General features: G+C 36.1%; 1 protein-coding gene across 1 annotated transcript in view; it reads left to right on the top strand.

Moving 5' to 3' along the window:
• pdia5 (protein disulfide isomerase family A, member 5) overlaps window positions 1–18,554 on the top strand; it is a 73,742-nt gene extending 55,188 nt beyond the window's left edge. The window contains exons 14-17 of the mRNA XM_067409102.1: window positions 124–254; window positions 6,111–6,181; window positions 15,539–15,673; window positions 16,562–18,554. Of these exons, the coding sequence (XP_067265203.1) occupies window positions 124–254; window positions 6,111–6,181; window positions 15,539–15,673; window positions 16,562–16,642 (418 nt within the window). The 3' untranslated portion in view covers window positions 16,643–18,554. The remainder of the gene's footprint in view (window positions 1–123; window positions 255–6,110; window positions 6,182–15,538; window positions 15,674–16,561) is intronic.
• Window positions 18,555–20,262: the final 1,708 nt, after the last annotated feature.

The raw sequence follows: 20,262 nt of genomic DNA on the forward strand, positions 1-20,262 counted from the left end.
AGTGATAATGCAAATTGGTAAAGTTATTAAATAATGACCTGGCTTGCTGTGAGTATTCTAGTTTCAGAGATCTCAGCCTAACAGCTCGCTTATTTAATCACAGGCTCTCTCTTTTTTTCTCAGTCCCCAGGCCCCACCTCCTCCAGAGAAGTCGTGGGAGGAGATGCCGTCCAGCGTGAGCCACCTGGGAGCCGAAGATTTCAGGGAATCTCTGAAAAAGAAGAAACACGCTTTGGTCATGTTCTACGCTCCATGTAAGCCTTCTGGATTTTTTTTCCCCAAAAGTACTGCAGCTGTAGTTTCTGGCTCAAAGCACGTATACAAGTTTCTTCTAAACCTTTTAACATTACGAAGTGGAATTTTGTTGCATCCTCCTAAAACATCATGTGTGACGGCAATTATATGGAGCACTGAAATGTGCAGGTGGCGTAACATCTGCAGAATGGCACCATAGCTTCCTGCATGCAATATTTTACAATGTTTAAAATATTCAAAATAGGCCATAACAGTTTAATATGATGTTTACATCTCTGTATATTTCTGATATAGTAAAAGCAGTTTTAAATGTTTAAGCTCAAGGAAGCAAAGGGAGATTAATTACTTGCAAATCTCTTCCTTGCAGCTTTACAAAGAATAGTGCCTTACAAAAACCCCTCAATAAACAAGACATTTGTGACCATGGCAAAGAAAAAGAAAAGGCATATAAAGAAATGAAAACATCCCAATTTCATTACTGTAATGCAAATTATGTTTTACCGTTAAAATTGTTAGTGTAATAACTAAATAAATAAATGTAATACTTTAAGACAGTTGCAGTATGTCAATACTGAATCTTGTTGCCCTTTTATATTGTACATCTGCGACAAAAAGCCCCAAATCGTAGCCAAATCGTTGTGACACTCTTCCAATTTGCGCAGATGCTACAATACATTTAAAACTGTTTTGAAATCTGGCCAACCAGTCGTCAGGTCTGTGTGTTGTCACTAGCAAGAGAGCAGCGATGAGCAGTAGCCAAAGAAATTGCAAGAGGAAGGCTAGACAGTGGGAAGCAGGAGCCAAAAACAAAACATCAAATTGCTGCCCACGTCTCCCCCAATACTGTCTCATCCTTATTGGCATTCATCTCGTTTTCTTCTCTTTCTTCCTTCATGTTGTTTGTTGACATGTTGTCAAGAATTGTAGCATTGCTATATGCCTGAGTTTGTGTGTAAACAAATCTCAAGATCACAGCAATAGTCAGGGAGACTGATCTTGTAATTTGATGCATGTTTTCTGCTATTTGTGGTGTGAAGTATGCGCCAATAAGACATAAAACAAGAAACTGTCACTGAACTACTATACTACTCATACTATGTTTACCATCTTTCTATGGCAGAAATAGCAAGAGTAGTATGGTAGTACGTGGTTCCGAATTCAGCACTTGGCCATACTAATTTCTATACTTGATAATATACTTCTAGATACATTGCAGCAATGAAAATTTTAGGGGAAATGTGCTTAATTTGTCCTGAATATAATGTCACAATATAAAAAATACTGTAAATATGCTTGACTATTAAAGGACTATTACATTTTTTTTCCTAATGAAAGAGTGCTCTGACGTAACAGCTCACTTTCAGCTTTCAGCTCGTGTGCATGTTGACTCAGCGTTTGAGTTCGCCTCCGTGTTGTTTCCATGCCACTGAAACAACACGGAGGCAACATGGAACAACATGGAATGAAAAACATGGAATGGAATAGCTTGCATACATAGAATAGCCGTCCCCAACTTGCAGACAGTTTTACAAGAAGAAGAGTCCGTGTTCCACTCAATGTTAATGGCTTCAAACAGTTCATGAGTAGCTGAAAAATGTTTCCCAGTTAGTTTGAGTTTAATTTGAGACTTAATATTCACTAATAATATTCATTATTGGGTTCAAATCTGGACTCTGACCAGGTCAAAACATGAGCCTGATAGACTTGTTCTGAAGCCACTTCTTGGATGTCTTCGCAATTTGGGCAGGAGCATTGTCTTGTTGAAAAATAACACCTAAACATTTTTCTTTAGATAACTTTTCATTTTTGGAAAACAAGCCATTCTGCAATATTCTCCTGTACTCCAAAGCATTAAATGACTTTTCACAGTGAAGTAGCTCATCAACATCAGCAGCTAAAAAGGCTCCTCACACAATGACACCTCTTCTTCCATGCTTCACTGTGGTAGAGATGCATAAAATTCTCACCACATTTTCAAATACACCGCTCTGGAGCATCACCATGCAACTCATGTTTCATTGTGATTCATCACTCCGCAAACAGCTTCCCATATTCGGTCATACACTTAATTCTGTCTTTGATGTTTTTCTAAACAAGCAATGGTTTTTTATGTAGAGCATTTACTTAAATTTTGCTCATTTCCTGGCCAATAATTTGTGTTTAAAGCTGCTGTCTGTAACTTTTTTTTTTTTTTTTTTTTTTTTTTTTTTTGGTTAAAAATGATCCAAAATAATTTTGAGCATGTACATACAGTAACCAGCCAGTGTTCAAAACTATCTCCTTACCTTAGCCCTGTTCACAGGTAAGCTTGTAATAATGTTTTAGAATTCGGGTGGTACAGGTGGGTTTTCGCGGGAAATTCGAGCATGTCGCCATTTGACTTTGCGTCATTGCGTCACGTCTGTTTACATAAAGAACGAGTCCAAGTTAGTAGGCTATATCGCATGTGAGGAGGATCATTTATAGCCTTTTCTCACAGCATCTGGAATAATTAAACTCATAATTTTGATGGCGGATTGTATGGTTTGATGAATTAACATTAGAGATTAGACTGTAAAGAAATTGAAATCTACAGGTAACGCTAATACACACTAAATACAGTCACGTAATGTTTATGTTGTTAACATTAACAATTTGAGAACGAAGTATAACAATAATAATAATTTGCACAGTTTGATGTGATATGAGCCAAGCGATCATTAGATTTAATCACCATTGGCAGCGCGATAATGCTTTTTTTCCCCCTCAGTCAGAACAAAAGTGTCAGACATGTTACTTAGGTGTTCAGATGATATTCTCCGTGGAAAATACTTATTTTGGTCATACAAGACTACAATCTGTCATTCCGAAGTACAGTATCCACATGGATGTGGTGATTGACAGCAAACATGCCTATGCACAACCCATGTAAAGATGATAATTACGCAAAGAACTGCAGTTGCAGGTTTCAAACAGAGATGGCAACAAAGAGGCAAAATTAGGGACTGCAGCTTTAAAGGGGATCTATTATGCAAAATTCACTTTTGCATGGTGTTTGGATATAAATGTGTGTTGGCAGTGTGTGTACACAACCACCCTATAATGATAAAAATCCAACCACTCCTTTTTTTTTTAAATCCCCATGAATCAAAAGCAGTGTCTCACAACAAGTTTTTTCCAGATCCCTGGCAATGTGACTGGCCCCGCCCACAAATGTTGACAGGCACTGCCATTTTAACATAGAACCGCCCTGAGCGAGTTCACATCGAGTTCACAATCCGCCATTGCTGCACTGATAAGAACGTCTCCCAAGCATTTTAGGTGTTCTGTAGCTGGATGGATTAATCTCTCCATTTACTCCCGAAATCTGAGCCGCTGAAGACTAGGTGGATTAATTTGTTTTCGAAGAAAATGCTCCCTCAACTCTACCGAAATTCATTTACGTCTGTGCAAATCATTTCACACCGGACTGCTTTGCGAATGTCAATACAAAGGGACAATACAAAAGAGGTTGTGCTAAAAAGTTGTTACTCAAGGATGGATCAGTAAATGTTCATGATCCAGTTTACAGTCTCCAGAGTGATACTGGATACTGAAGATGAGAGCACTTTATTACAGTTCATCGGAGTTGATTTATGGATATAAAGTTTACCACTTTATTAAGCACCACCCGAAAAGGCCTAAGGTCTTTATCTGTTTGTTTACTGTTGGTTGTAACGAGTATTTCTGTGTAATTCGCTGTGTATGTTGATGATGATGCAAGGGAGAGAGAGTTTATGGATAATATTTTAATGCACACTTGCACTGTGTTTTATTAAGCTCTAACAGTGATTTTCTAGAGTGAAAACAGATGCTTCATCTTTTGTGTGATGTACAATAAATGTCATAAAACTCATCGGTAAAGTCGAACGGGGTCCGGTACAACAGGCTTGTACTAATGTAGTGTATAAAAACAAGAAGAAAATATAAGTTATAACCGTAATTGAACTAAACTATACCTGTTCTATCTCCATGAGATTCTATCTCCATAAAATTAATTAATATTTTGGGATTTTTGTTGTGAAAATTTAACTGGATATGTTTTTCGCCCATTAAATAACATGTGACATAAGATAACATAACTTATCTGTGCTGAATTTGCATCAGTCATTGAACTTTTTTTCAAACTGTGCAGCATCAGTATTGGTTGTACACACATTTCATAACATAATTTCATATTAATATTTTTTTGTTATCATAACTGAGGCGTGTAACATAATTGCAGTATGTATTCAATGAACAATGCCATAATTATTTAACATTAGACTGTATTGTCATACTCTACATCTACTGACCTCTCAGTCTCACTGGATCCTTTAATTACAGCTTCTTCTTTTTTTGAAGCTTTTGTAGTGGGTTTTAAAGACTTAATCAAAACTGATTAATGGCACAAATTATGGTGTGAATAGTGCCGATTAAAAACAGAGCTATGCAGAGCTTTACTAAATGATTCCATCAGTGTTGCTTTGTTCTGGTGAACGGCACCATTTGATGAACACATTAGTAGGCAGCCTACATTGCTGTAGAAGCAACTTTCTAGTTAATGATAGGGCAAGACTTTGTATTTGTATGCCGCTGAAGGTTTAAATATTACCTAGCGACCCTGATAACAGTGGTAGCACTTCGGAGCAAGCGTGATGGTTGAAATGAGATGTTCTTGTCAAAGGGTATCAAGCAGACTCGAGGGCTTTAGTCCCTCATGTCAGATGTCAATGCCTAGTCAGCACACAATTTCTAGGGAGTAAAAGTTCTCTGTGCACTGGAACTATTTTGACAATTGGACCGTCCTAGAAAGAGTTCCTAGGGCAGTGCACTTGCTACTGAACTAGAGTTGACTTAAACACACCCAAAATGTCTTCTTGCATATGATGAAAAATGATTATGCTCTGATATTTTAAATATAGCTTCGGCCCACGCTTTTGAGTTCTTGATTGATATATCTAACTGGGCACTGAGACAGACTCGCATCGACCTCGCATGAGTCTGGAGGCCTGCCCAGCCTTTCTTCTCCTCATATAATGGCAACATGAGCCAAAACTGAAGGTACACAACTTTATGCTCCATTATTTATAATGACCCTCGTGTGTCTTAAATTAGACGCCTTGTTCCTCACACAAACAGGCCTTTGTTTGCTGCCCCGCAAATTATGACCGTGCCATTAACTGCCATTTAAAAGTCAAGTTTTCCAAAGTGAACTCACTTACTTGAAAAAGTTTCTTTTAAAAACGTAAAATAGCACATATGCGTGCAAACAAGATTGCGTGACAACCTAAACTAGCACAGTAAATGAGACTGTTGTCCCATGGCTATGTTGCCATGCCATTTGGCAAGTTTTTAGCTTTAGGCAGCTGTTTATTAGATGGAAGTTGTTCATTTGAAAAATTTAACACCAAATGCCATGCATAATTCATAAGAATAAAACCCTCAGCATCAATACCACCTGGCAAGAACATGATGGAAATTAAAGTTTAGGAGTTATGAGGGTAGGAACTCTTGCCTATTCTTTAGTAAGTTTGATGGACATACATTGCCTCAGGACAGCCCCGGTTGGGCTTATGAGAATAATAAAATGATTTTTGACACTCTAAGATTAATTTTGTCATTTTAACCTGTTAAACACAGGCAGTGATGGATTTGGTGTGCATTTGTTTGGTTTAAGTTATTGTCATGTGAGTAATGTCTTTATTTTGAAAGAATACGGTCATTGTCTTCTGTTCTTCTGCTTTAGTATTCATCTCTATCTGTGTATGCTGGGATATATCACCTCTTGCTGTTTGTTCTCTGCATTATGAGCTGAGACAGCTCGATGAATACTCATATCTTACTGTTTTCCCCAGGGTGTCCACACTGCAAGAATGCCGTCCCTCATTTCACCACAGCAGCCGAGCTGTTCAAAGAGGACCGCAAGGTGAGGCTCAACACCATTAAGGAGATTTCCAGCCACTCTAAATAACAAATGCTTTCAAATGACTTCCAGGTTCTGTCAAGCACAATCAAGTTCTCTCTCCCTCATTCAGACAGCCTTCACACATGCTAGAATTTAATCTCTTTTCATCTCCAGAACATTCTCAAGGACTTCAATGTCATAGTCTCTTTGCTGTCTGATGCCGTTGACCTTCAGTCCTCTACCTCACTCGTCATACTACGTAGTTTTTCTCTGTTGATATCTATATTGTAGTGTGTAGCAGATTATGCTGCAATAAACATTAACAAGGTAATGTACTTTAAATGATTAATTAAAGGTGCCCTAGAATTAAAAATTGAATTTTCCTTGGCATAGTTAAATAACAAGAGTTCAGTACATGGAAATGACATACAGTGAGTCTCAAGCACCATTGTTTCCTCCTTCTTATGTTAATCTCATTTGTTTAAAAGACCTCCGAAGAACAGGCGAATCTCAACATAACAGTTACATAACAGTCGGGATCATTAATATGTACGGCCCAATATTTGCATATGCCAGCCCATGTTCAAGGCATTAGACAAGGGCAGCCAGTAGTAACGTCTGGATCTGCACAGCTGAATAATCAGACTAGGTAAGCAAGCAAGGACAACAGCGAAAAATGGCAGATGATGCAATAATAACTGACATGATCCATGATAACATGATATTTTTAGTGATATTTGTAAATTGTCTTTCTAAATGTTTTGTTAGCATGTTGCTAATGTACTGTTAAATGTGGTTAAAGTTACCATTGTTTCTTACTGTATTCACGGAGACAAGACTGTCGTCATTTTCATTTTTTAAACACTTGCAGTCTGTATAATTCATAAACACAACTTCATTCTTTATAAATCTCTCCAACAGTGTAGCATTAGCCGTTAGCCACGGAGCATAGCCTCAAACTCATTCAGAATCAAAATGAAACATCCAAATAAATACCATACTTACGTGATTAGACATGTTGCATGACGAACACTTTGTAAAGATCCATTTTGAGGGTTATATTAGCTGTGTGAACTTTGTTTATTCTGTTTAAGGCAAGCATGAGCTCCGGGGGCGGAGAGCAGGAGAACTTAAAGGGGCCACAGCCTGAATCGGTGCATATTTAATGATGCCCCAAAATTTATTAAAAAAAAATCTATGGGGTATTTTGAGCTGAAACTTCAGACACATTCAGGGGACACATTAGACTTATATTACATCTTGTAAAAAGACGTTCTACACATTTAACCCAAAAATGAAATTTATGTCATTAATTGCTCATCATGTCTTTCCAAACCCACAAAACCTTTGTTCATCTTCAGAACACAAATTGAGATATTTTTGATGAAATCTGAGAGGAAAACTGAGCCGGTGGTCGAACGTAAACACGGAAGCTCTGCACTGTGTTTACTGCGTCAACTGTGTTGGAGATTGACAGGGAAGAGGAAAAAATTGTTAAATAACATTGTTATTTTTGTTTTGTTTTTGCGCACAAAAAGTATTCTCGTCTCTTCAACATTAAGGTTGAACCACTGTAGTCACGTTGACTATTTTAACTAAGTCTTTACCACTACTCTGGACCTTGAATGTGGTAATTTAAAAAACCCTCAGAATTCATCAAAAATAGAAGATGAACGAAGGTCTTGCGGGTTTGAACATGAGGGTGAGTAATTAATTGCAGAAATTTCATTTTTGGGTGAACTAACCCTTCAACATGCAATGCAGTAGCTAACATGAAATAATAATAAACAACATCTTTACAGCATTCATTAATCTTAAAAGTGTAATTTATTCCTGTGATGTCAAAGCTGAATTTTCAGCATCATTACTCTAGTCTTCAGTGTCACATGACCCTTCAGAAATCATTCTATTAAAAGTATTTATTTTTTTTTTTTAAATCTTACTGACCACAAACTTTTGAAAAGTAGTATATTATATGTACCTATTGCATAAACTAATGGTTAGTTAATCAAACCTGTTAAATTGCAAAGTGTTACCCATTATCCCAGTGACAGGGTAATCAATGAAACATAGTGACATGGAGCTACTTCCTCCTCTCACATGTGGTTTTTTGTTTGGCTTTTTCACCTTTCCCCTCTCATATGCACAGCGTGCTTAGAATTGGCTATGATCTGTGGCGTTTTGTCACGGACTAGGTGAAGACTTAAAACATTAAGGGCTTACAAGCTTCAGTCTGGTAGTGTGCGCTTGGCATAACTTTTAAATTCACACATTGCATTTACTTTGACAAGTGCCGATGTTTCCACTCTTTCACGCTTCAGACACGTCTTTCTGTGTAACACTCCATCTGAGACGTCTATGCACTGACATTTCATCATTCTCTAAATCTTTCCTCTTTCTCCCGAAACTTCTTTGAAAGTAGCTGGCTCTCTTTTGGATCTTCAGGGGCCTGTTAAAACATTTCCTCCTTCAACTGCAAACATTTATCATTGGCCATAAGACAGTGATGTTAAATTGTTCTTTGCAAATGACTATAATTCATCAGGCACAACGTCAGTCCTCTTCAATTTCCCTATAGCTCTTAAGTTTGCGCCTAATCGTTATTCAGATGAACTGCATTTGGAAATTCACTTTGCCAAGATACAAATGGAGCCAATTTCTGTTCTGTTTTTTTTTTTTTTTTTTTGTCTTATATTTTGAGCTAACGCCCTTAAATATATTATTAAAAACAGATATTATCTGAAGAACAAAAGCTTGGTTCATGAAGCTCCATCTGCTGGTTTTTCCAAACAGTGAGCCACTTCACAGCATCATTTAAAATACAGTCATAGTTATATTCCCACATGTATAAAATTCAGTCATTGCATCTATCCGTAGAGTTGCAATTAAGAGGCATATGAGCATCAGAAGCATATTTTTATATATTATACCACAGCGCTGTTGAATGCTTGATTCTAATTTGTTGATGAATTTGTTGATGCTGTTATTTTTTAGTAAACACACAGCTAAGTAAATGAACCAAAAAAACACAAAGACACTGACCAAGCAATCAATTATGAAAAACAATAGGATAAAAATGACAATTTACATTTTTTCCCCACTAAATTACCTTTTATCTATGGAAAGCACACTTTCTTTTTCTTGCTCTCTCTCTTTCTGCATGGATACACTGTGCAAACACACACATACACACGCACAGAAATTTGTTGCCAGTGCTGCCCTGTGAACGACTTTTTTGATAAAATAGTTTGCAAATAAAAAACTACATGACATTTCTCAGTAGTGAGGTAATTACATCGCTATTTTTGAAGCAATTAATCTTACAGCTTCACTATTAGTAGAAACGCCGCAGCCAAACATTGTTAAGAGCTGAGAATTATTTAATTCACTCGTTTAATGTTTTTCTCATTTTCTCTCTTTTATAACTGCATTAGTCTGCATATCAATGGCTCAAGCCTTCATTACTAGCTCTAAAATTACATTTTCGAATTATCAACAGAGTTGGGATGAGATATGTTAGAAATTAGTTCTACACACAAGAGCATTTTAAGGACAGAAACCTGACAAGTGTCTTGAAATAAAACATTGGGTCTCATTCACTAAGCATGCGTACGCACAAATTTGTGCGTGACACCTGCATACGAATGTTTTCATGAACAAAATCATGATTCACCAAAAACGTTTATACAAAAATGTATTCTAAATTTACAATAAAATGTAGGAACAATTTAAAATAAAAAAGCACATTTTTAAAAAATCATGTTAAAGTTAGTTCACCCAAAAATGAAAATGTCATTTATTACTCACCCTTATGTCGTTCCACACCCGTAAGGCCTTCATTCATCTTCGGAACACAAATTAAGATATTTTTGATTAAATCCGATGGCTCCATGAGGCCTGCATAGGGAGCAATGTCATTTCCTCTCTCAAGATCCATAAAGGTACTAAAAACATATTTAAATCAGTTCATGTGATTACAGTGGTTCTACCTTAATATTATAAAGCAAAGAGAATATTTTTGTGCGCCATATAGAAATATCTTAATTTGTGCTCTGAAGATGAATGAAGGCCTTACGGGTGTGGAACGACATGAGGGCGAGTAATAAATCACATTATTTTGATTTTTTGGGTGAACTAACCCTTTAAGAAGTTATATCTCATCATAACACGGCTATAATTATATTATATTATATTATATTATATTATATTATATTATATTATATTATATTATATTATATTATATTATATTATATTATATTATATTATATTATATATAGTTAATCTTAAATATATTCCATCATATACAGTGAAAGTAAGAAAAGTTGCATTATAGCTTCAGCTGTGAGGTTTCTCTGAAAAAAAAACGAAGCTTTATGCATATATACAGCTGGCTAATGAGAGGTCTGTAATCTGGGTCTTTATAAAAGGTGTTTATTTAAGGCATATGATTGACGAGAGTGATGAAAGGTTGTGCGGAAAGCCCTTATATGGAGATGGTTTGAGCATGTTTTTTTCAAATCACTAACCTCATGCATGTGGCCGCTCATTTAAAATACTCCAAACTGACTAACATTAGAACGAGATTAAATGTGCATACTGTATGCACGTGTTGTGAATTAGGCGGAGATGTATCGTGAGAAGCTCTCCTGTTTGTTCAAATATGAAATAATCCATGCAATTATTAATGAATGAGACCCATTGTCTTGAGTTCCGGTAACCATGGTATAAGCAGAATAACTGACTCCAGGCTGTTGAATTATTGAAAACTAATGCACACCTGACGCTTCGTGTTATGGCCGCATTACCACATCAGGTGTGCATAATTTTTCAATATTTCAATGGTCTGTCATCAATTATTCCTTAGTTCAAATCCTGTACATGAAACTGCTCACTCATTCACTCATCCATTATTTACTACATAGTGAATGCTATACTTCTATATGGGGAAAGGCTGAGTGAAAATGAGTTGCATATAAGGAAAAAACACATCCGATCTCACCTCTCATACTAAAATGCATTTCCAAAAATGTCATTTTTTATTTATGATTTATTTATGAACTTTTAAGATGTATACAAAGATAAATAATACAGAAATGGAAATTGAAAGGGGAATACAGTTAGTAAATATTTTGTTGGGTTGACCTAGGAAGCATGTATTTGTCTTTTAATGTGAATAAAATGTGGATGAGGGCTTTTCCAGTTGAATAAAATTAGTTGTCTTGATTTGTTTTAATTCAAATAAAATCTGTGCAACAGTAGTAAAGAAAGGGCGGGTCCAGAACATAAGGATTAGGGTTGCTCAAAAATCTGATTTTAATTGCATTTCATTCAAACCACATATGGATGCAGTTTGGATTGGGGTTACTTTCCAGACTACAAACAACTGAGTTGAATATTCCAAACAATCAGATTTTTGCTCCTTGTGATTCCCTCCCCTGGCATGCCAATTGAGTTTATTCATTGATGCATCAAATGAATTCTAGAGCAGTTCAGCAAAAGGACAGATGAATTTGCAAATGAATGTGACCCTGACACTCGAACAAGAAAGTTTTAGATTGTTTGTAGAATGATTTGTAGTTCTGGTTCCAATTATCTCCTCCTGGTTCCACTGTTCATCCTCTTTCTCATTAGTGCTCATTTCCTTTATATATAGTACATTAGTAAACAAATGGCCTTCTAGCAGCGCAGGGCCTCCAATTCTTAATGTAAAGCCTCTTTGCACTTTGTTTCCTATTAAACAAGTTTTTTGTGTGTAATAAAGCTGCAGTCCAATTAAATACAACATACTTCAACTGTGCAAAAAGGCTAATGGTGTAAATCCTAGTTTTGATTCTTTTGTTGACCTGTTTTAACTTAATACCACCAAATGCAAAAGAAATCACTTATTTCAGTCCTCTGTAATATTCATGAGCTTACTGGCTGTTTCATTTCCTTTGCGCAATGACCTGAGCTCTTTCTCTTTGAGGTTGATAATTACTGTCTGAGAGGGATCTCTGTGCCTTTGTGAATGACTTTTTTTTAACCTCATCCATCTCATAAACCACCCTCTGTAAGCACGAAATCCTCTTTCCTCACACACCACGAGTCTTATGTTGCTTACATCCACTTATTGGTGAGGTTATAGCAAGATCAGTCAAGTGTCAGGAGGGTATTCCACCAACGCATGAGGATCAATATCAGAATTGGCTGGCGACCAAATGAACATTACCTTTCCTCTCCATTCTCTCCGGTCAATGTCAAAGACAGAATAATCACAAGCACATTCATGTCAACCTCCAATGAAACTCTGAGAGGATCATGTTTGATTGGTGTAGCAAGATCCTTAGCATCTCTCTTTTTTTTTATGAGAATTGTTTTTGTCTTAAGGGTAAGAGAACCATATGGCAATTTCACTAGATGTATTCACATGAACTGATGTGACTGTATAGCGTCAAAAATGGTTGCCATGAAGATAAATATTGAGTTATGCAAATAAGGCTTGTTTTCACATTTTGAGTGATAAAATGCAATGAATACAAGTTCACAGGGCGAAAATACACCTCGACAGCAGAGAAAAAAATGACGGAAACATGCCGTTCGCCAAGAGACATTTATGGCTCACTTGTTTGTTTCACTAAATGCCATCCTCAGATATCTTGAGCATTAATCTCTGCTCTTGTTTTAATGTTGGGGTGTTTGCTTTATTATTTTTTCCTATACGCTGCTTTGAATGGCTTTTCTCGACAGGAGCATATTACTCATTTTTCACTACCCTAGAGAGAAAAAAAAAGGCAGGCTAAATTCAGGACGTAGCGGTGCAGCGAGCGAAACGGTTCAGTCAGTGCCAAAGCAGCTGTGCTGTTAGATTTCACAGTTACGTTTTCACACATTAAAACTCTAAAGGGCAAAGAAGTTTGATTTTAGGTGCCTTTGACTGCCAGCTTTAGGGGTTTTTTTTATGTTGCCGTCATTCCTTCTTAATTGTTTTTGCTATATCAGAAGAAGGTTTATATACAAGCCGGTGGTCATCAAGAAGATTCAGATGTGCTGTCATGCGACCTTATGGATTATTGAGCAGTGTTTTACATCTCTTTAAATTAACCCAATAAAAACTCAAAGCATTGTTCAAATCAGTCCACACGCTATGCAACATGTTTCAACTAAAACCGTGATCAGAGCATAATTCCTCACCACTTGCTACATCTTGCACAACTCACAAACTGCCCTCATGCCTTTTTAACTTTGAAAAAAGAAGTGTACTTTTGTGTCCAAAAAGTCCTGATCGATTCTACCACAGCTTCGTACTGTATATAGCCTCCTGGGAGCCAGAAATAGACTTTTGTCCTCTGTAGTGGACATTATATTTTAGTATTTTCTCTGACATCATACATGTCACAGTTTTAACTCAGGAGTCCTGTAAAGAGCACATCCAGGGCTTTGCAGAGATACCAAATTTTCTCCTCGGTCTTTTAATATGACTGACGTTCATTTAATGATCAGAATTAGCACTCTTATGGAAATATGGTAATATTTTGTAATTATCATTTAAATCGGATTACTTTACAAATTGTTATAAATCAACATCTCAGGAAAATATTATGTGGTTTTTAATCAAAATATGACTTTCTTTTACAAAACAGGGCATTGATTTCATGTCCACTGTAGAGGACACTTAAAGGATTAGTCCACTTTTAAATAAACTTTTCCTGATAGTTTACTCACCCCCATGTCATCCAAGATGTCCATGTCTTTCTTTCTTCAGTCGAAAAGAAATTAAGGTTTTTGATGAAAACATTCCAGGATTATTCTCCTTATAATAGACTTCAATGGGCACCAAACAGTTGAAGGTCATAATTAGTTTCACTGCAGCTTCAAATTGTTCAACACGATCCCAGATGAGAAATAAGGGTCTTATCTAGTGAAACCATCGCTCATTTTCTGAAAAAAAATTGAAAAGTTTTAACCAGAAAGGCTCATCTTGAACTAACTCTCTTCTTCTTTTCCTCTATTAGGATTCCAGCAGTGTAAATACTGCTAAGCGTATTACTGCCCTCCACAGGTCAAAGTTTGAACTAATTTTAATATGCAATATGCTAGTTCAACAATATATAACAATTAGTTCAAACTTTGACCTGTGGAGGGCAGTATTACGCTTAGCAGTGTCTACACTGCCAGAATTCAAATAGAGAAGAAGAAGAAGAAGAAAAAGAAGAGAGCTAGTTCAAGATGAGCCTTTAAGGTTAAAACTTACATCATTTTCAATTTTTTTCAGAAAATGAGCAATGGTTTCACTAGATAAGACCCCTGTTTCTCATCTGGGAACAATTTGAAGCTGCAATGAAACTAATTATGACCTTTAACTGTTTGGTGCCCATTGAAATCCACTATAAGGAGAAAAATCCTGGAATGTTTATCAAAAACTTTAATTTCTTTTCGACTGAAGAAAGAAAGACATGGACATCTTGGATGACATGGGGGTGAGTAAATTATCAGGAAAAGTTTATTTAAAAGTGGACTAATCCTTTAAATCATGTTTATCAGGCATTTTGGGAGACACAAGCAAATAATGAAATAAATTATATATCAATATTCCTATTAATTATTAGATATTATGAAAATGCCAATTATTACTCCTGTTATTACACTTCTTTTTTCATTGCATGTTGCTCCAAGAACACATAATTTAGATTGTGTATAGATGCATTGTATTGAATGGGAAAACACATGTATGGCCATTTTAATCACATATTGCATAAAGTAAAATGGTATATTAATTCCATTATATATTTCATAACATAGTTGAGAATCATCTTTAAACAAGTTTGGTTAAAAGAAATTCTGAAGCCTAAAAATTGATTAAAAAAAAATTTGTTTTTGCCTATACATGTCATTTCATGTCATTTTATTTTTTAGTCCTGGTGTCCACTACAGAGTACATAGTATAACAAATATATATATATAATTTTTTTTTTTTTTTCATTTTTCTTATGCTCTAAACCACACTGTAAAAAAAAAAAATAATTTTAATTTGTTATCACAACATTTTTTCTTTTGTCAAATCAACTTCAATAATGTGGTTCAGATAACATAATATTTTGAGTTTCTGTTGATTAAACCAATCGCCTTCATTGTATTAACTCAAAATTTTAATTTCAATGTACTCAAAATTTTAAGACTGACTTTTTAAAGTTAAACAAACAATTATTTTTTTACAGTGAATGTAATGACGTGAAAAAATACTAAATTCAAAAATCTTTTTTTTTCTGGGTCCCATGAGGATATCACATTGCCATAGTAATACTACTTTGTCTGATACAACATACTTGTCAGGTAGAATAAAGTTATTTAGTCTATGACAAAACATTCAAGTCAAAATAATCATGCTTTAATTTCTTTCAGATTGCATATGCTGCAGTGGACTGCACAAAGGGACAGAACCATGAGTTGTGTAAACAGGAGGGAGTTGAAGGCTACCCAACATTCAACTATTATAACTATGGGAAGTTCAGCGAGAAATACAATGGGGAAAGAGGGGTAAGTGTTCTTTCATGTGAGTGATTTGTATATAATACAGTGGAACACTTACAAAATTTTTTTAGCAAAAACAAGTTAGCATTATTGTAGAGAAAGCGCAAGCACACTTTTCAAGTTAAATATTTAATAGGTTTGAAATTATGATTGTGTCATGAATGAGATCATTCTGGTTGTCAAACTTCAGGTGCGATTAGACTTCGCTAGTTCCAAGCATCTAGTTCCAACCTTTTTGTTTTGTGTTTTGTTTTGTGTTTTGTGTTTTGTGTTTTTTGTTTTGTTTTGTTTTGTTTTTTGTTTTTTGTTTTTTGTTTTGGAATGGAGCCGACTAAGAGGCCTCAAAAAGATTTCCAAGGGGACCACAGTATGATTTAAAAGTATTTAAATTAATAAATTATTATTAATATATAAAAATATTAAAATAATCTAATCCTTATCTAATTTAAAATGATCCCCTTTCTTTGTGTCAAAAATATTAAAAACCACAGCCTGACATCATAATGTTGTATCATCCTAAGTCTGAAGTAATTTTGTATGCTTTTCTAGTGTAACTGCACCTTTAGTGAAACATGTCCACAGGTAATGTGATGAAGTACAGTACAACTGTGGTTACTTTGGTTTAAATTAACTTTGTGAATTTGAAAAGAACTGACTTAAAAAGAACATAATTGGAGAGACCGAAAAGTTCTAGCATAATTTGTTTTCAAATGCCACTTGGTTTATTTTGTCTCGGTTGATCAAATACAGTGACATTCATACATTTGACATCAATTTCATGAATTTGTATTCAAGCATCCAAATATTTTTGGGGGCCACTGTGGTGACTTTTTTTCACATTATGAGGTAAACTGTTTTTCGTTTCTCACTGTGTATTCTGTCTACACCATACAGGAAGCTGGCTTCACTGGTTTCATGAGAAATCTCAGGGGCCGGGACCAAGAGAAAGTGGGCAAGCGGAAGGAGGAGCTCTAATAGTGTGGGTGTGGTTCCGGTAGATGGGAGGAGCCTATCATTGCACTGTGACTTGGGCAGGGACATCCCAGCACTGATGCCACAGACTTGAAACCTCAGCTAAAAGGCTATTTTTTATACAGCTGTGCCCTTATGTTTATAATACCAATGTATGACCATCAGACCACTTCAGATTTTTGCTTTGCTTTGTTTTGTTTTGTTTTTATTTCCTCAGACATTTTGTGAAATTGTTTCCAAATACTGTGACTTACGTTATTGAAATCCACACCTGAAATCTATGCAACACTGGACCCTCCCTCGCCAGGGTCCCATACGTGTGATTGGTGGCTGGTGTTCCTTGCGGGAAACCAGTTATCACCAGGATACATTGCCATCACTCCCATTCCAGCGAGGAGGAATAATGTGTACAATCGTATCTGCAAATATTTTTCTAAAAAAAAAAAAAAGAAAAAAGAAAAAAGGGGGAAAAAATGCCGTATGACATCATGGTTTTGGGAGGGGGAAAAATATGGAGAAAGTTGCTGTAGCTGAACTTTGTGGCCTTAAATGTTTGAATAACTGTCGTCCAAATATATTACTATTTTCGAGAAATACAGTACTAGGGCCAAAATATAAGGACTTGTATTCAAAGTATTTCCCCCCTCATGTTTTATTATTAGTTGTGACCAAATAAAATGTAACAAAACTGGAAATGCAAAACAAAAAACCATTTTAGATCAAAATAATTCTTGCAATTCTGGGCCCTTCACGTTCCATTGTAAATTAATGTTCTGCATTTTTTAAAAGTCTGGTTTAAATGTCTAGTCTGGTTATGTAGTCTATGACCCACCCCTCTTCTGATTTACAATGCTACTCTAGATCTCTAACACACATGGACATTTCCGCTTCTAAGCATGAGTAAAAAGTTGTTGATGGGAACGGAAGATCATAACATCTTCATTTATGCGAGAGGGAGATGGTTTGCTTTAAGGCATGTAGAGTGATTCTCATTTAACACGTCTCACTGGTTTAAACGGTGTAGAGCCGGAGGATCCGTTTTACTCGCTCTCTGCCAGATGTTGGCACTTTTAGTGATACCACAACCCTTCCCAATATCTGTGTGGCGACTACACTATTGTGTGTGTGTGGAAAACTCCCTGCTCTAGGCAGTATACATATTTAATGGTCTTGTAGCTGAACTTTTGTTGTATAATTCAGAAGGCTGGTTCAATTCATTATAAATAAGGTTCTCAGGGATAGCGAAACACAATTGAAAATCATAATTTGCAATCCTGTTGAGTGTTCTCTATTCATGTCACCGAATTATGAATTGTTTACATGTGTCTTTGGGAGATGGAACACGAAAAAAATAATAATCATTGAACAGGATTTCAGTTTACATTTCCTTGCCAAATTTGCGGCAGGAAGCATTGAATAAAACATGAGCCAAGGAACGCTGATGCATGGATGTCAATTATATGCAAGATAATGGCTTCAAGTTCAAATACTGTCTTTAAGGGTAAAACAGGATCACTTGCTGAATTTGTATCATGTAGCTGATTGTAAAAGGGTCCTAATGAGGGGAAGGGTACAGATTGCTTGTCAGAACATGTTCAATAATGGTCCAGAATGACCGATGTAATGAATGAACTCTTGCAGAGGTTTGTCTCACTGCTTGACACTGCTGTCGAGACATGGTTCATTTGTGCATTGACATTTACATCAATATTTGGATGGTCAGGGACTTTCATCTGGTTCCTTTGAGTTCTTCTGTTTTAGAAAGGTGTGCTTTGTCTTATCCCAAAGGTTTCTGGAATGTGGGAGCTACCACGATGCCAAGAAGTCACTGTCGCCTTTATTTTTTTTGTGCCCAGCCATATGTACAGTTTTGCTGCATTGATGAACACAATGCAAAATAAAAGGCATACCTTTCCAAGAACCATTGTCCAAATTATTCAAATCATATATTACTATTACCAAAGACTATAGAATAACACAAGACGTGTCACTCGTATTGTTTTGAATGGGAGAAAGTGTAACGCGCAATATGGCGGAATAAGTCCCGCCTTCAAAATAAGAGCCAATCGCTGACTGGTAAAGTCAACGCATCACTGCAGTGGCCGTTACAATAAACACTGACGCATTTTTGTAGGCAAAACCCGGAAGCGAGTTAGGACTTCCGGTTCCAACGCCGTGAAGTCTATTATGAGTTTTTTGAATGGGTTTTTGCTAAATCGCCTGAAATAAGGTCTGTGGTTAACAAAGCCTCTAAATACTTTCACATTTTGATCTATGACATAAAACACACCAGTTATAACCCACTTGTGATTTTTTAAACTTTTACTGTGTCTTAAAATCGGCGGTTGCTATCAAATAGCTAAAAGGGACTACTTCCTTTAGCGGGGACTTTAGACGTCATCATGACAAACGGGACATTTGGACAGCATTTCTCATGAAAAAGTGGATAAGTATTCATACACAGCGCAGATCATAATCAGTGAGCATGTTTTTAAATAGAGTTGTTTTCTAAATAAAGTTTGAGGAAGCTTGGTGGTGACGACGTTGATCCACGACCATGGTGTTTTGTATTCCGTTTATACTGTTAGCCTTTTATATCTGACGACTTTATTTAGGCTTCAAAATCTATTTATGTTGTTTTAACTTGTAAAGATGATCTTGATAGACAAAACGTGTAAGTGTCATAACCCTTTGTTAAACACAGAGCTTATTTTCTGCGATTTTCCAAAAGTCTATGGGAATAATTAATAGGCTTTCAATCGAGGGAACCCGTGCGCCGCTAACTTCCGGGTTGGCCTACAAAAACAGGTCATCCCTGGGGTACTCTATTATATGTCTATGGTTAGAAGCACTGGTTTCTATAGAAACAGTCAGGCGCGCACCTCCGAAATGAGGCACAAGAGACACGCATTAAGGTCTGCACATGCGCATTAGCTTGATCCAGCCTAAAAAATGAATTTTTTTTGGTCATGATTCGATTGGTGATTTAAAATATGAAGATGAATCAAAAGCTTGGCAAACAGCTTTGGAGAATTTGACGTTTCCTCATTCAAAGAGATAGGAGCTGCATGGATGCCCGAGAGGCGTTTCAAAGATGGCCGCCGAGTGAAATGACTTATCTTAAAAGGACTTTGCTATTACTTCTGATTTGGTGATGAACATAGCCTACTCTTTTCTTTCTTTTTTTTAAGATGAAACACAAGCAGGGTTTTAATAGGGTTCCACAATTACTTTTTCCCCAGGGGATGATGGTGAAAAAAATCCAGACTTAAATTGAAGTCATATCAGAATATTTTAAAATAAAGATCTTATATCTTATAATAGAGACTCTTTTGACTTTGGGTGGGCCAGTACAACATCATGTTAAATAAATGCCCAGATAATATCAGTAGCCACTTTGCAGCACTTTGTCATCATACCAACGAGTTTTGTACAGAAAAGCACATGTTTTTGTTTTGCTTTTGTTTGTATAAAACTGCTGTTCTTCAACACCAAAGGACAAATGTGTGTTAGTTTGCTGACTTTGTCTGCCTAGCTGAATGATCATTTGTTTTCTATTTATAAACTATTGTTTGCAATAAGGTGACACACTTTAAGTAAACTTTTTTTCCTTTTTTTTTTTC

Source organism: Chanodichthys erythropterus, chromosome 14 (assembly GCF_024489055.1).
Source record: "Chanodichthys erythropterus isolate Z2021 chromosome 14, ASM2448905v1, whole genome shotgun sequence".
NCBI classification, from domain to species: domain Eukaryota; kingdom Metazoa; phylum Chordata; class Actinopteri; order Cypriniformes; family Xenocyprididae; genus Chanodichthys; species Chanodichthys erythropterus.